The sequence below is a fragment of the Artemia sp. Qi Xiang Cuo genome, chromosome 6 (assembly GCF_049724085.1).
Source record: "Artemia sp. Qi Xiang Cuo chromosome 6, ASM4972408v1, whole genome shotgun sequence".
Taxonomy (NCBI): Eukaryota; Metazoa; Arthropoda; class Branchiopoda; order Anostraca; family Artemiidae; genus Artemia; species Artemia sp. Qi Xiang Cuo.
The window spans coordinates 58062883-58081131 of record NC_142799.1 but is presented as its reverse complement, the minus strand read 5'-3'; the positions used below and the strand labels follow the sequence as shown (position 1 = coordinate 58081131).

Sequence of the window (18249 nt, the reverse complement as noted above, 5' to 3'; positions counted from 1 at the left end):
GGAAAAAATACCACTAGTGAGCTCTTCTTTATTAATCATATAGTCACAGTAACATTCTATCATAAAACTGAAATCAGATTGTAAAATAAGAAACATATAGTTTAATTTCCCATTCAATATTCTCCAAATATAGTAGTTAGGCCTACTACTGCCATATTTGAATCTCACCTCCACCCCCATCCCGGATAACTAGATATAGCGCCTATATATAAATGTTTTCTGATTTTTTTTTTCAAATTGGTATCATTTTGACTTATGAACGAACTCATCATGAAAAAATAATGAAGGAAATAATGCGGAACTAAAAGAAAAATAAGTGCAGTTGTGACTAGCCTATAGCCTAGGGCTATAGCCGTGAATTAGGGGTAAGAAGTGGGAGGGGATTGCAATGGGTACATGAATTATATTTGTGATTTTGTAGTATTTTGTGATTTTGTAGTATCTGTTAGACCTGATTTAGCTGGAAATTTTTATATATTTATGAATTCTTGCTCTCGAAGGGGGAGAATGCAGTTGGCTCCATGGGTGCCCATAAGGGGGGGGGGGCAGGGAGTGCCCGCCCCCTGGCTGAATGATGCTGCCTTAGTTTTATATTTTTGTTCTGAGATTTCTATTATATAGCATTGAAAGTGCCAATTAGACCATGCCCCCCCCTGAAATTCAGCTTATGGGCGCCCACGGTTGGCTCTACCCGAACAGTGATCTTGATGGCATGGAATCATATAGACAAAGAAACATCACAGATATATAGCCCCGGGTTTATTATATAGTAATTGTTAACTGCAATATCCAAAGGGCATGCGTTTCCGAAACTACAGTAATCTGGTGTTTTTACTAGACTGCACTCTGAATAGTCAGCCACATAATAGTTTCTGTTATATTTGACATCTTAATCGCACTATCTTAATCGTACATCTTAATTTGACATCTTAATACGCAGAAATCACGGTACTATACACTGAGAAACCGCTTCAATGATAAGGAAAAATTTACAAAATATGGTTAGAATCATTTAAAAATTCGGTAATTTATTATAGGTAAGACTCAATTTTTAAAATCTAAATTTGTAGTTTGAGATTCTTAGCGACGGAGCAGTGAATATTGTAACTTAAATTAACTACTAAATAAACTGTTCACTTACCAATGGGTACCTTCCTGGCAACAAGAGATTCACTTGCTTCTTCCCAAGACTTCATTGTCAAATATGATACATCACCCATGACTTCCGTACTACCATAAAAATTACAAAGCGTGTATTTACTTGGGAACCTGTTGAAAAAGTCATTTACTAAATCCAAGCTTAAAGTTTCCCCACTGCATACCCAGAAGCTCAATTTTTCAAGTATTGAAAAATTCTCTAAAACAGCTAAAATATTTCTTAGCAGAGTTGGCACAAGGACAATCCTTGACACCAAATGCTTTTGCAAGATTAAAACAAGCTCCTCTGGGTCTTTTACTACTTCTTTTGGTATAATAACCACTGGTATCTCTTTTAGAAGCGGTGCAAAAATTTCAGAAACGGAATCAACAAATGTCAATGCAGTCTTAAAGCAGCAAACATCATCATATTTGTATGGAAAAACTCGCCACTGCCAAGCCAACCTTGCAATAATTGCCCTGAATGGAATTCGGACTCCTTTTGGGGTGCCAGTACTTCCCGATGTGTATAAAACAATGCCGGTTTGATCTTCAAGGATGTCAGTATCTGTTTTGACAAACTTGTTCGTATTGCCGTCCAAGTCAATTTCGATTACCGTAATTTGCAAACTTTCAGCAACAGATGATAATGCTGGCTGGTCTCCGGTTTTTAAAACACAAAAAGGTTGAGAATCATTCAAAATATGAGATATTCTCGTTTCAGGGAAGCTTGGCTCTATCGGTACGTACGCCGAACCTGATTTCCAAATCCCGATCAAAGTGGCAATCAGATCAACAGAATGGGGAAAACTTACTGCAACTAACCAATCATTGTCAGAATTCGACTTTTTACTTAACTTTAATGCAGACAAAACACTTGCAACTTTGTCTGCTCTGCTGTTCAGGTCACTATAAGAAAACTCTTTACCAGCAAAAATCAAAGCAGTCTTTTCTGAATTTCTCCTCGCGGTCTCTTCAAAAATATCAATTACACTACCATAGTCTAAAAACTGCGAATCAAAGCCATGTAATATTGTTATCTCATCCATGTTTGCATAGAACTGAGCTAGGAGATCAAGAATATTTCTGTTTTTGTGGTCCGTCACAGGAAATTCGTTTAATTCTAATTACGAAGAAATTTGACACTTGAAACAATCATGATGATTAGATCTACGCTCTGGCTCTAAAGGTGCAGACACGTTCTATTGGACTGACGTAATTTGAAACCAAAATTTGTAGGTTTTTTCTAATCCAGTGTTATCTTCTGTTCAAACCAGATATTGACGCATTCATCATAGTGCTAAAACCTAAAAAAAAGATCTAGGATTTCATTTTCATACAAAAATTATGAAAGCTCCGTCTTACAGTATATCACACTAGCCTGCAGAGTGAATTAAACGTTCTGGCCTTATTCTTTCAAAATCTAGAAATTCTTCTAATAATTTCTAATATTTTTCATCCCCCTGCAACGTTAGCTCTATCTTAATGAATTTCCAAGGAACCTGCATGTACTAGTTATTGGCTTTATTTTTCTGATAATTGGCCACACGAAATGAAATAAAATACCAATCACACATTCCTACTTCTCCGAAGCTTAAGCTCTTCAGAGGGCCCCGTAGCGAAACTAAACTGAAAACGCAACACATTTTTTTTCACGATTATGCTTTCTATTTAATCACATTTAACTTTTCCTTATCTTCTTGGTTTCTCGACCAGTGGCTCAATTTCTTCAAAAATCTTGGAGGAGGGAGGGAGGGGGCAAAGTTGGAGCAAGTGAAAATGACAGTGAAAAAGGAAAAATGAGCCATATAGTACCACAAAGGCAATAGCATACTAAGAAAAACTGACCTGTTTGTCTGGATGCTATAATTATGAAGGCTTATCTTAGTTTTGACAAGATTCTTTGGCAGAATTTAGATTTCAGCGGGGGGGGGGAACAAGGGCCTGAGGATGGGGAGGGGAATACGCCCTTGTTCTTGACACAAATATATTAATTACGATACAAAAAACGAAGAAAAATATTTTCACCTTAAACTGCAAAAATAGAATATAAGTAGTTATTAGAGTAGGACCAGTGCTGGTTCTGGCCTCTTTTGCACCCGATTCAAAATTTTGATTAGCACCCCCTCCCCTGATTCCCACAAAATTGTCAGCCCTAATTTTAACACAATTTTGATTTATTAGCCACATTATTTTCAATTAATTAATTGATTAATAATTTATTTTTTACTATTTTAATTCAAAATGTTTTTATTATTTTAATTATTATTAGGACTTAATTGTTTAATTAGCATTATTTAATTATTTTTATTTATTTTTAATTTATTAATTGATTAATATTTTAATAATTATTTTCATTTATTAACAGTGCCCCACTTTATCTTAATACAAATAAATAATGATTATAACCATTAGATTATTTATTTGAAATTATGTGCCCATATTTCTGCGCCCGGGCAAGTGCCTACTCTTTTCCTCCTCTAAAACCTCCTATGGGTGGGAATGTTGAATGTTTAGGTCTGCATTAATTTCATTAACTTCAAGGCTAGTTCAGTTCTATAAAAAAGAATAAATAAATAAAAAAAATAGAAATTGATTATTGCAAGAGAAAAGTCAAAACTTAAAACACACAAAAATTGCTGCGCGTAAAAGGTAAGCCGACCTATAACCATACCCCACAATGTTTGTAAGTCTTATTTCTCGGGCCGCAAGTCTTGTTTACTCGGGCAGCCACCATAGTTTTCTTAACATTTTGAATTTGTATAAATTTCGCTTTTATGCTTGAATAAAGCAGAAATGTATACTGCTCCATTTTAAGATATTTTGCTAGATGATGAGAGCTTTTTCATATGAGACATCTCCTACTTGTGCCAAAATTCTATCTAGTGCAAAATTTTTTTTTGTTTTTACTCGGTTCTGCTAATATACATTTTAAAAACCTTCCACTGTTTTCAGATGGTGACTTTAGAGTCATTTGCAATGGCCTTGCTTAGTATTTCTTCGTGATGACTAAAATATCTTCGGAACTAATTTTCAAACTCTCAAAGTCAGTGTAAAATGCCATAAATCCATGTTAATATTTAAGAACCTTAGAAAACGAAATATTGAACATTTTGAATTAAAATGTGGTACTGTTCCGCAGTGGTTACTAGAAGCTAGAAAATACCAGATAAAGTATTCCAAAGGCTTCAAACTGGCATGCTATTATGATAGTACCTCAGAATTTTTTTAAAGTCAGTTTGGCTCTTTTGAAATCGAACTTACAGCAAGAAAACATATAGTGGGAAATGTCCTTGTTTCATGAGATGGTCTCTATTGTCAGAGGCAGCGCTATAGTGTTGCCTACAGTAAAGTCAATGCGGCTCCAATATTTTATTTTTTATTACTATTTTTTCCAGAGGCATTTCGTGTGAAAAGGGTCGTTGTATAAACTTCAAAGGGGGCTCATTCGACTGAAAATTGAGATTTCTAGTGCCCTTTTTAAGAGTCAAAGTGATTGGAGGGCAACTAGCCCTCCCCCACACCCCTTTGTTCACAAATACATCCGATAAAAATTTTGAGGCAGCTATATTGTCAAAAATAGTTCACAGATCATATAACAAAACTCCGGGGCCGACAAAAGTCCCGAGGGTCCGGGGTCAGGCGTTGTAAGTTATGCGCTGGGGGTAAATATGGTTCTTATAGAATGGGTTCCTGTAAAAGGTTCAGAGAGGGCTCATTTGATTGGAAATTATAAGTTCTATTTCACTTTTTTAGAGTCACAAGAGATCAGCCCCCCCCCTCACGTTCATTTTTCCCCAAGTGTATCAGATAATAATTTTGAGGTAGCCATTTTGTTAAAAGTAGTTCAAAGGTCAGATGACAAAAATCTAATATCGACACCACCCCAGGGCCCGGGGGCAGGCGTTGTGATTTATGTCCTTGGGGAATATAAGGCTTTTATCGGAGGAATGCTCGTATAAACTTCAAAGAGCGCTCATTTGGTTGGAAATTAAAAGTTCTAGTTCACTTTTTATAAGTCAAAAGTGATCCAAGGGTAGCTAGGCCCCCTTCTTTTTCCTCAAATGCATCAGATAAAAATTTTGAGATGGATATTTTGTTAAAAAATAGTTCAAAGTTCCGATAACAAAAACTACAGTGTCAACAAAGTCCCCCAGGGCTCGGGGGTAGGCGTTGCAAGTTATGTTCCGGGGCAAATATGGTACTTGTGGAAGGAATGCTCGTAAAAAACTTCAAAAGGGGCTCATTTGATTGGAAATTCAAAGTTGTAGTTCACTTTTTAAGAGTCAAAAGTGATCGAACGGCAGATACTCTCCCACCCACGTTCTTTTTTCCCAAAATGCATCAGATAAAAATTTTGAGATGGCCATTGTGTTCAAAATAGTTAAGGGTCAATTAACAAAGTTTCTTGTGTCGAAACAGCCCCCATGGGTTCGGGGGCAGGCGTTGTAAGTAATGCCCTGGGGGTACATATGGTCATTGATCAACCTCCTGAAAGTACTAAAAATTTTGAAACTTTGAAAAAGCCAAAAAAAGAAGAAGAAGATTTATTAACAAGGGTTCTAGACTTATTCCCGCATCCGATCGTGAGCAAAGTAAAAGACTTTTGATTTATCTCGCTGAAACTGAACTAATTGACGAGAAAGATAATAAAGTGATAGTACAGGGCAAACCATACAATTTGATCAATTTGATATAAGATTTGATTGCAAATCGTAAAAGAATTGAATCGGTTGATTGACATTTATATAATTTTTTAAAGTCATCAAATTTTCCAAAAAGTCTTATTGGGAATAAACATGTTTTAAAACAATTAAGAAAAATTTCAAGAAATATCACGAGATATTTCATTGAATAGTACGCCAATTGGGCCTGGTAAGTATATCCAACGAACGTGTCTTTCCACATCATTTAGTACAGAAAAGGGTAGCGGGTGCTTCACACCACTATTAAGTTCAAAATTGATCAAGTTTTGAATTGGTTTTATGAAAATAGTAGAGAAGTGTGAAGTTTGAATTCTCCCACTACACTTTCTAAAGTTCCTGGAATTGAAAATAAGCTAGCAAAGGTGTATTTACAAAAAGAGCCCAGTTATACTCTTCATCGAAATCATAGGAATCATAGGTCATGACTATCGAAAAACTAAAGCCTTTTACCTTCTGCATGTTTTACAACCAACCTTTTGACTCTATACGCGATTTCAAGACGCCATAATAGACCGTAGAAGTACATTCTAATTACAATCAGTGGTTTTAGTCGCTATGCATATGCCATTCCACTGTGGTCAAAGAGATGTGATGGAGTTCCTAATGCCCTTGAATCCATCTTTTAACAAGATTCATATAGAAAAATCCAAACAGATTGCGGAAGTGAATTTTCATAATCCACATGTAAAAACAGTTTTATTGAAATAATATACAATGCTCTATCATCGTCATAGTCCTATAAAAGCAGCATTTTCTGAGCTTTTCATACCAACTATTCGACTTTAAATTTCAGAATGTTGTACATTAAAAAATACTGCTGTATTTATTTAAGATTTAGATAAAATAATGTCGATTTATAATCAACGTTTACATCGATCCTTGTCCGATGTTAGCCTTATTGAAGTTCATCATAGTGACTATAAACTTTTCCTTAAACAATATTCTAGTGAAAAGGCGGGGAAAAAAAAAAATTTAATGTTGGTTATACTGTTCAAATCAATCAAACAAAGAACATTTTAGAAAAGGGAATTACTTGTGGTCAACTGAACTTTTTAAAGTTTCAAAGGTCTTGGACACTAAACCTATAACGTATTGTCTTCATGATATGAAAGGTGATGAGATTTTTGGCGGTTCTTATGATTATGAGTTGCAAAAAAATTTGGAAAGGGTGAAATCTATCATTATTGAAAAGGTATTAAAGACATGAACTCATAAGAGTAAGCGACAGTTGCTTGCTTGCTTGGTAGGATGAAAATCTGATTTCGATTCCTGGATGCCGTTTAAGACGTTCATAATGTCGAACGATTTTTATGTGACATTCATGTCCCAATGTTTCTGACCCTGACTATGACGATTTGAATAAAACGAGCAATTTTTTGACAAAAATCTCCCCTGCTATTAAATTTGAGGGAAGGTATGAAGTTGCTCTTGTAGATTACATTCTCAAAAATACATATTGTATCCTAAGAAAGGATTGTACATATTATCTAAAAGTAAGACCTAATGATTGACCACTCGTTACCGATCAACAGATAGAAAATACGAATTAATTTGAATATCCATTCATCCCCTTACCATACAAGGAGTTTGGTAGTATGAATCATTTGTGTCGTGCCATCAAAAGAAGAATTTCCGCTCGTGCAAATGGAGCCTTTCAGTTAAGCTATTCAATTGAAGAAGGCAAAATATTTATTAGTTGATCCATTGACAACGAAAATGTTATTCACAACGATAATCTTAGAGATGTTCTTGGTTATATATTTAACTGTTTTAATTATAATTAAAAAATTTATGATTAACTTTTTCGATTCCTTATATAATAACAACTAGCAGCTAGACACTGCTATAAAATAAGACTTCTTATTGAATTTTCAGGTATTTTTCTAGTTTCAATTAAAAAATTAGAATTATTGCCTAGACACCATAAATATTTTTGCAGTTTACATAACAACTTTAGAGATTCTGCGTTAAAAGTTAAATGGATTTTTAAATTCTCATTTATGTTATAAGTTTCAATTCATTTTCTTTGAGATATTTGAATAGTCTCATACCATTATATTGAAAATTAAATTTTAGTTCAATACTCCAGTTACTATGGAGTACTGTTCGTTATTTACTATAATACATCAATCCTCTATACAAATTAAATAAAAAAAACAAGTTTTTTAAACTGAAAGTAAGGAGCGACATTAAAACTTAAAACGAACAGAAATTATTCCGTATATGAAAGGGGCTGTCCCCTCCTCAACGCCTCGCTCGTTACGCTAAAGTTTTTTATTTTTTTAAAAAATAAATTTGTTAGAAAGAGTCAAAATTTAGCGTAAAGAGCGAGGCAGTGAGGAGGGGACAGCCCCTTTCATATACGGAATAATTTCTGTTCGTTTTAAGTTTTAATGTCGCTCCTTACTTTCAGTTTAAAAAACTTGTTTTTTTTTTTTAATTTCTGATCGTTTTTTAGTTAATGCAGCTTTTATTTGCATAAGAATTTTACTTTTCTTTTGCTAAATGGATATCTTTACAAATTAACTTACGTAACTAACATCTATATTCGTATATTTTTCTTCTGGCAAAAAATACAAAGTTGCAGATTTTTGCAGATATGAGTCTGAAACCTATGTAAAAGGGTTTTCTAATATGCTGAATCTGAAGGCGTGATTTTCATTAAAATTCTTTCACTTGTAGGGGATGTTTCCCCCCTCTTTAAAAAATCGAGTAAATTTTCTCAGGCTTGTAGCCTTTGATGAGTAATACTAAACTTAGTAAAATTTATATATTTAGGATCAGCATTATAAACACATTCTTTTGATACATTTATTGACATCAAAATTCCGTTTTTAAAAGTTTTGATTAATATTGGGCCGTAGCCTATCAATTGTTTCTTTATTGTTTTTTTTATTACGTATATGTTATTACTTATATGAGGGGTTTCTCCCCTTAATCAATAACAAGCTCTTTAAGTCAAAAGTTAAAAAAAAATTTGATTCAAAAAAAACATAAAAACAAAGGCCGTTTAATTAGAATATATATCTCTTTTGAAAGCACTAAAAAAAATGTAGCGTAAAGAGCGAGGTATTGACTTGGGGGAGAACCCCCTCACATATGTTATAATTTTTGTTCGTTTTAAGTTCTAATATTCCTTCTTACATTTCAGTTGAAAAAACTTGTTTTTTTTATTTAATTTCTGATCGTTTTTTAAATAATGCTTGGAAATCCAGCGCCCCCTTCATAGAAATGTACCTTACCCCAACTGAATATCCTCCCCAAACCTCTGCTCCAGAGTAACCCCTCCTCTAGCCCCCCCCCCTCCAGAAAAAATCCTTCCTGAAAATGGTTGTATACTTCCCAATAACCAATAAATAATGCTGGCAACTCCGGCGCCCCCTTCATGTCACGTTCCCTGCCCCCATTAAACATGCCTTCATGAACATATCCTCCAACATAACCCCGGACCCACCCTTCCCTCCCACTACCCGAAAAAAAACCTCCTGAAAACTTCTGTATACTTCCCAATAACCAATACTATCTGTTAACATTGGGTAAAGTTCATAACTTTTAGCCCTCCCTCTGGGAACTTCGGGGGATTAAGTCATCCTAAAAGACATATTTATCATATTTTCGACCATGCTGAACAAAATGGCTATCTCAAAATTTTGATCGGGTGAATTTGGGAAAAAATAAGCGTGGGAGGGGGCCTAGTTGCCCTCCATTTTTTTTGGTCACTTAAAAAGGGCACTAGAACTTTTAATTTCCGTTCCAATGAGACCTCCCACGATATTCTAGGACCACTGGGTCGATACGATCACCCTTGGGGAAAAAAAAACAAAACAAATAAACACGCATCCGTGATCTTTCTTCTGGCAAAAAAATGCAAAATCCCACGTTTTTGCAGATAGGTGCTTGAAATCCCAAAGGTAGGGTTTTCTAATACTCTGAATTTGATGGTGCGATTTTCATTAAGGTTTTACAGTTTTAAAAAGGTCTTTCCCCCTTTTTTCGAAAATCAGCCAAATTTTCTAAGACGCGTAACTTTTGATGGGTAGTACTAAACTTGATGAAAAATATATTTGAAATCAGCATTGGAATTTGATTCTTTTGATATATCTATTGGTATCAAAAACCCGTTTTCTAGAGTTTCGGTTACCATTGAGCCGGGTCGCTCCTTACTTACAGTTCGTTACCACGAACTGTTTGATAAATTACAAACAGGAAAAAGCCTAAGGCTTTTTCTTTTTTGGAATTGTAAGAGACGAACTTCAAAAAATCAGGCAACTAACTAAGTTTAATATTAGCAATGGTTTTTTATGATCGTCTTTTAATATACATTGAACTATACAGATCGTTTAGCTTATTCTATTTTGTCGACAGCTTAGCGAATGTTGTTATAATCATGTATATAATTATTTATTTAAATTCTTTAATTACTATTAACAATAGTTCGTTCTTTAATATAATTGCACATGAAAATGCAGTTTTTTTGTAAAAAGCGATACTAGTTGCCCTCTAATTTTTCGGTCACTTTAAAAGGGCACCTGAACTTTTAGTTCTGTTCGAATAAGCCCTTTCGCGCTATTCTAGGACTACTGGATCAATACGATCACCCCTGGGGGAAAAAAACAAACAAAAAACACGCATCTGTGATCGTTTTTCTGGCATATTTTACAGTTAGGAGCTTGAAACCTCTACAGTAAAGTTCTCTTATATGCTGAATCTGATGATGTTATTTTTATTAAGATTCAGTGACTTTAAGGAGGTGTTTCCTTTTTGTTCCGAAAATAAGGCATATTTTCTCAGGTTCGTAACTTTTGATCGGTAATATTAAAACTTATATATTTAAAATCAGCGTAAATGTTCGATTCCTTTAACGTATTTATTGGCATTAAAATTCCGTTTTTTAGAGTTTCAGTTACTATTGAGCCGGGTCGCCTCTTACTTATAGTTCGTTACCAAGACCTGTTTGAAACACAAAAAGTCAAACTTTTGGGTAAAGGGTTGGAACTTGAGGAGGGGGTAGCCCATCTCGCATTCAGAATAATTTCCATTTCTTTTAAGTTTTAGTGTCACTCCTTAGGTTGAAATTCGAAAAAAACTTATTTCTGTTTTATCAAATTTCTGTTGTGTTTTTTACCAGGCCCAGTGTTACCTTAAACCTAAGAAGATCTGCCACCCCCTAAGACTCGACTTATTGAATCAAAGTTTATTTTTTTTAAATAATGATTCTAGAAAAGAGCTCATTTAGTGTATTTACTTTTTGAAAGAAAATATAATTATCCAAAGGAACTTTTGTTTAATATTGCCCATTAAGAGCTACGAGCCTGAGAAAATCTGCTTGATTTTTGAAAAAGGGAGGCTACACCCCCAAAAAGTAAATTGATCTTAATGAATGTAACATCATCAGTTGTGGCATATTTGAGAACCTTAACGTGGAGTCTGAAGCACCTATCCACGAAAATATGGAATTCTGTATTTCTTTTTTCAGAAGAAAGATCACGGATGCGTGTTTATTTGTTTTTGTTTTGTTTTTTTCCCCAGGGAGGATCCTATCAAACCATTGGTCCTAAGAGTAAGGAGAGGGATCATTCAAAGAATATCAAAAGTTCTAGGGCCCTTTTTATGTGACGTATAAGATTGGAGTGCAACTAACCTTATTCACATGTCCTTTTTTCCCAAAACATCAGATCGACAATTAAGATAGCCATTCGATTCAGCCGAGTTGAAATGTCCTATAACTAAGCCCTAGAGGATGAGAAAGCTCCACTTAGTCCCTGGGAAATGTCTTTAAGTTACGCAATTTGCCCATTGCTCATATATATTAATTGTTAGTGGGAAATGTGCGAGGATTTTTGTGCGGGAGGGATTTTCCATGGGGACGAAAGTTTTTGGGAAAACTTTCCAGGGTAAACTTTACAACGGGGGGGGGGGGGGTGAGAGAACTGAAATTCCTGGCATGATTTGAAAAACGGTTAGAAACTAAAATTAAAAACTCTTTTTTACTGAAAGAAGGAGCAAGATGAAAACTCAAAAGAACAGAAATTGTTTCGCTGATGAGGGGAATTGTCCCTTCCGCAGCACTCTCTCTATGCGCTGAATTAGCAGTTGAATTTGAGTGGGAAGTGTTCTTATAGAACTTCTAGGTTTTGGCGTAGAGAGCAGGGGGTGAGGAAGCAGTAGTCCCCTTATATACAGAAAAATTGTTGTTCGTTTTAAGTTTTAATGTTGCTCCTTAATTTCATTCTGAAATTCCTGTTTATTCTTTTTCATTTTTTTTTTAAATCCTATCGCTAAATTGTATATGATGCTGGGTTTTGTGATACAACTGTTTGGAGGAGAAGGGCTTAGAAAATTTTTTGGAGTTGGCTAGTAGTAACAGAATTCCAGTTTCAACTGGCCCAATACTGACTACTCCTTTCTTCCAATGGTTCAACGGCGCAAGAAGAAGAAGTTCAAAGGCGCAAGAGGAAGAAGAGCCTGGTATACGCTTCAATTGCTGAAATAACAAAAGTCTGGTTTTTACGTTAATGCTCTGACGACACCGGCTACTTTGATTATAAACCTACAGACTGTTATTTGGCTATTTCAGAAAGTTATTATTCTTATGGGGATTTTGGGTGTGACATTGCTTAAAATAAGTAAATTGAAAAAGGGGAATTTTATAATATTAATCAAGACAGTATTATTGGCTTTACAAAGAGATGTTATAAAAATGAAATTACAATATATTGTAGAAAATTTGACCCTGACTTTGCATGTCAAGATGATGAAAAGCTGAATCCTGATGAACTGCTGCCACTTATGGTTTCTGATGATTAACTATACGTAGAATAAGAAATCTAAAGAAGGATACATAATATATATATATATATATATATATATATATATATATATATATATATATATATATATATATATATATATATATATATATATATATATATATATATATATATATATATATATATATATATATATATATATATATATATATATATATATATATATATATATATATATATATATATATATATATATATATATATATATATATATATATATATATATATATATATATATATATATATATATATATATATATAAATTTTATTAATAACCAAGTTTTCATATATTTTTAACGCATTTCACTTTTGGGACACCGAAATTTTTACTATAGAGAAAGGGAAGAGTATTTTCAAAAACAAAAATGTTCAAACTAGGATTGTCACCATACATCTTGAAAAATTCCATGTAAGTATGTCCACGACATCGGAAAATAAAATACAATAGGGCATGAAAACTACAGCTTTTGGTTGATAAATCTTGTATCTTCTTCCGATTTTGTATTATAGATTTTGCGCTCTGCTCAAGAAAATGTTTTAATGTGATGTGTCTAGAATGTATACAGTAATCCAAGAGGATCAAAAAATTATATATTGCTTCTTGTTTGAAAGATGCATAACCAATGCAACGTCTTTACTGTTGATGGACTGCTATTAACAATAAGAATGGTATTGTCAGCATGTTGAATATGCTCCAAGAAATCTAAAGGTATGCAATAGAATATATATTTGGACATGTAGGGGTCCATGTTAAATACATTGATTATTTGATTCCTGTTCATGGTGTCAAGTCTAAGAAAACACTGCTGTCATTGGTAACTTCCCAATAGGTTTCAAATTGATTTAGTGAGGTTAATGCAACACTTTCCTCCAATGGCTCGGAAAAGGTACACTCTAAACGCACATGGTCTGTCTGGAAAATACTCATATCTTGAGTACCGCACAAATCCAATACAATGATACCATGAGTTTTCGCAAACATTTCTTCAGTTATACAATTTTCAAATAATTGAGATATCGATATAGGGATTGCATTATCAATTCACATAAGGTCCTGTAGGATTTATCAAAGGATAAATTGTAGAGAGGAATTCCATTTACTTTACACACAAGCGATGAAAGTCCAAACAGTTCAAATTTATGCGTGGAATTTGTCCAACAGCGCCAGCACTTTTTACAAAAGCCATTTCCATTTTTGAAGCAATTTCGCCATTGATAAATGATGAATCTATGTAGGTACGCGTACCCGTAGCAATATTGTGTTGATTCGTAATTGTATGAGGCGAGAGCAATTTGATATTATTTCCAGAGGCTCTTAATTTTTCAATTGCTAAAGCAACAGAAATCATAACTTGTTGTACTCGTATACATGGTAGTATCATGGTAGAATATTGGTAGTATCAGTATTTGTTTTATATTCATAACCCAGAGCATGTCTCCTCAGCAGCTTATAATAAATTGGAGTTATCAAAATGAATTGTCTAAACAAACTTGAATCATTTGAAATATTAGTGTTCATGCTCACCAATGTTCCGTTTATGTAGACACTTATTTGTCTAAATAAATTGTGCAGTATACAATTTTCGTAGGATAACCGTTCGGCTGCACTTGGTTTTGTATTGTTAGATTTCTTAACAATGGCATTTAAATCTATAAATGTCGAAGTCAAATCAATCAAGTCGTCTTCATTGGAATAAATTTGAAAATGAACTTTTTCAGAGAGTGGTTGTTGCGAATAAAATTCTTCATAGTAACCATGTTTTGCACTCACATCAATATTTTCTGCATTGAAAATATCTGAGATGAGGTGACTGAAGGGTGAGATTCTTTATGTGGTAGATATGCCATTTTCTAGGAAAAGAAATCCTTTTTGGATCTTTTTACTTTCTTTTTCTTTGATGCTTTACACTTAGGGTGATTAACATCACTTAGCGTGGTGGGCCATGGTAAGTGAAGTTAAACGAACCTAAGTTGAAAGCTGTTAAGTCAATGTAACCTAGGCTGAAATTCAGAGAAAATTTGTTAGTATTAAGAAAACAATCTTGCTACTTCTGACAGAAAACTTGTTATCGTAAACAATAAATTGTTATTTCTAAGAAAAATTCATTAGTGTTAAAACAAACTTGCTACTTCTAACAGGAAACTTGTTATCACCAACGATAAAATTGTTAATTCTAAGAGAAATTTGTTATCTTTGACGGAAAACTTGGTGCTATTAGAAAATAAAATTTTTTACTATAAAGAAAAAACCTGTTAGTTCCAAGAAAAATTTGATAGCGTTAAATTAAAGTTTGTTAGTATTGAGGAAAAGGTAGTTACTTCGAAGAGAAAATTTGTTAGTGTTAAGAAAAACTTGCTACTTCTGTCAGGTAACTTGTTATCATAAAGAAAAATTCTTAGGGTCTAAGAAAAGTTTGTTATCTTTGACGGAAAACTTGCTACTTCTAAGTGAAATTTGACAGTTTTAAGTAAAAGTTTGGTAGTATTAATGAAAAGGTTGTTACTTCTAAGGAAAAATTTGTTAGTGTTAAGAAAACTTGCTACACCTGACAGAAAACTTGTTATCATAAATAAAAACTGTTACTTCTAAGAAAAATTTTTTAGTGTTAAGAAAAACTTGCTACTTCTAACAGAAATCTTGTTATCACTGACGAAAACATTGTTAATTCTAAAACAAATTTGTTATCTTTGAGGGAAAACTTGGTGCTATTAGAAAAGAATTGTTACTATTAAGAAAAAAACAGTTACTTCTGAGATAAATTTGATAATGTTAAGTAAAAGTTTGTTAGTATTAAGGGAAAAAGTTGTTACTTCGAAGAGAAAGTTTGTTTGTGGTAAGAGAAAACTTGCTACTTCTGACAGACAACTTGTTATCATAAGCTAAAGATTGTTACTTCTAAGAAAAACTTTTTATCTTTGACGGTAAACTTGTTATTTCTAACGGAAAACTCGTTATCACTGACGAAAAATTCTTACTTCTAAGAGACGTTTGTTATCTCTGACGGAAAATTTGGTGCTATTAGAAAAAATTTGATACTATTAAGAAAAACCTGTTACTTCTAAGAGAAATTTGATGGTATTAAGTAAAAGCTTGTTAGTATGAAGGAAAAAAGTTATTACTTCGAATAGGAAATTTGTTATTGTTAAAAAAAACTTGCTATTTCTGTCAGGAAACTTGTTTTTACTGAAAAAATAGTTGTTACCTCTATGAGAAGTTTGTTATCTTTGACGGAAAACTTGGTGCTATTAGGAAAAATCTGTTACTATTAAGAAAAACCTGTTACTTCTAAGAGAAATTTGAATGTTTTATACGAAAATTTGACTTTTAATTTCAAGATATTGTAAATTGAAAAATGCAGCTGCATTTAATCAAGAATTGGATAAAATCATGTGGATTTATAATCAACACGCTCATCTATCCTTGTTTAATGTTAACCCTCTTAAAGTTCATCAGAGTGACACAAGACTTTTTCTTCGACAATATTCTAATGAAAAGGCGGGGAAGAAAAAGTTTAATGTTGGTGATATTTCGAATCAAACGTACAAGAAATATTTTTGAAAAGGGAAATTACTTGTGGAGCACTGAAATTTTTAAAGTGTCAAAGGTCTTGGACACTCAACCTATAATGTATCAGGTTCGTGACATGAAAGATGAAGAGATTCTTGGTGGTTTTTATGACTTTGAATTGAAAGAAGTTGGAAATAGTGGAATCTATCAAATTGAAAAGCATTAAAGACACGCACTCGGAAAAGTAAGTGACAATTGCTTGTTCGCTGGCTAGGCGACACGAATCTGATTTTGGTTCGTGGATACCCGATGAAGACGTTCATAATGTCTGAAGGTTTTTACGTGACATTCATGTCCAATGTTTCTGATCGTCTTTATGACGGTTTGAATAAAACTAGTGATTTTTGGAGTAAAATCTCCCTTGCCATTAAATTTGAGGGAAGGTATGAAGTTGCTCTTGTAGATTGTATTCTTAAAAACAAATATGATATCCTAGGAAAGGATCGTGCATATGATATACACATTAGACCACATGATTTGCCAATCGTTAATAATCAACATGTAATTGAAAAGATAAATTCATATGAACACCCCTTTGTCACATTATCATACAAAGAGTTCGGAAGCCTGAATGATTTATGTCATGCTATCAACAAAAAATTTCATATCGTAGAAATGGCGCCTTTCATTTCAACTATTCGAAGGAAGAGGGCAAAATCTATGGCAGTTCACCCATTAACAATGAAAAGGTTATTCTCAATGATGATTTATGTGAAATTCTTTGTATTAAATATAATATTATCCATTGTAAAAGTGCTGGAAGCGCTAGTGGCATGAATCGTGTCATTTCCGCAGAGTATCCACCCGTCTTCTCCTCGGACATTTGTATATTTCTTTACGCTTTCTTTGTCGAGAGATCAAGAGTTAGTAATACCAATGTATCTGTCCTACGTCTTCTTGAACGAAAAACCTCTAATGACCACATTCACCACTGCAATATAAAGCATCTTCGATACATTCCAGTCAATACTTCGTATTTGGAGCGCTGTTAGTTAACATTAAGAAGTGAATTGGGTAATCCTCTAGCAATAAAAAAGGTTTGGCTCTAATTAAATATCATTTTCGACCCATTCAGTGAAATGGGTAATAGAACTCATTTTGTATGCCCTGATATTGATTGCTATGTTGCTACTCTTAGACCATGAAAGTTGGGTCAGGGAATGGACTATTACAGGGGTCATTCGGCAATGTCCGGTTACGGTCTTGGCAATTTTTTTGCTAAGCTGTTTTGCTCTGCATTCGCCCTGGCTAAAAAATATACTGAACTGTTGCCGCGGATTTTACGTCCTCTACATTACATAATTGGGACTCTGGGAGGATATTCAAGAAAATAATTTTCGCAAAATCTCAGGTGGAGCGCACTATCCCTTGGTGAGCGATTGAAACAACGCGGAAAAGAGCTACAAAGGGTGTGAAAGACCTCATCACTCATCAGTCTCAAGTCAGCCTGGAAGCGTAAAGCATCAAAGAAAAAGAAAGTAGAAAGATCCAAATTGGATTTCTTTTCCATGAAAATAGCATATCTACCACATAAAGAATTTCACCCTTCAGTCACCTCATCTAATGCGGAAAATGTATTTGTCAGTGTAAAACATGGATACTATGAACAATTTTATCCGCAACAACCACTCTCTGAAAATGTCCATTTTCAAATTTATTCCAGTGAAGACTACTTTATTTGTTTTACTTCAACATTTATAGACTGAAATGTCACTGTTAAAAAATCTCACAATAAAAACCAAGTGCAGTCGAGGGGTTATATTATGAATATTCGGTACTACACAATTTATTTAGACGGATAATCGTCTGCATAAATGGAACGTTGGTGAGCACAAGCGACAATCTTTCAAATTATGCAAGTTTGTTTAGACAATTCATGTTGATAACTCCAATTTATTATAAGCTGCTGAGGGGACAGGCTCTGGGTTATGAATACAAAACAGATACTGACACTATCAATATTCTAAAAGATACAACAACTAAAGATTTACATTTATTTGGGAAACTA

The 18249-nt window shown here is 33.7% G+C and overlaps 1 protein-coding gene across 1 annotated transcript in view; it reads right to left on the bottom strand.

Annotated features, from left to right (window-relative positions):
- The window catches only part of e (nonribosomal peptide synthetase ebony), a 126997-nt gene that overhangs the window by 98748 nt on the left and 10000 nt on the right, over nt 1-18249 (bottom strand). The window contains exon 2 of the mRNA XM_089090889.1: nt 1142-2444. Coding sequence (XP_088947015.1) covers nt 1142-2186 — 1045 coding nt within the window. The 5' untranslated portion in view covers nt 2187-2444. The remainder of the gene's footprint in view (nt 1-1141; nt 2445-18249) is intronic.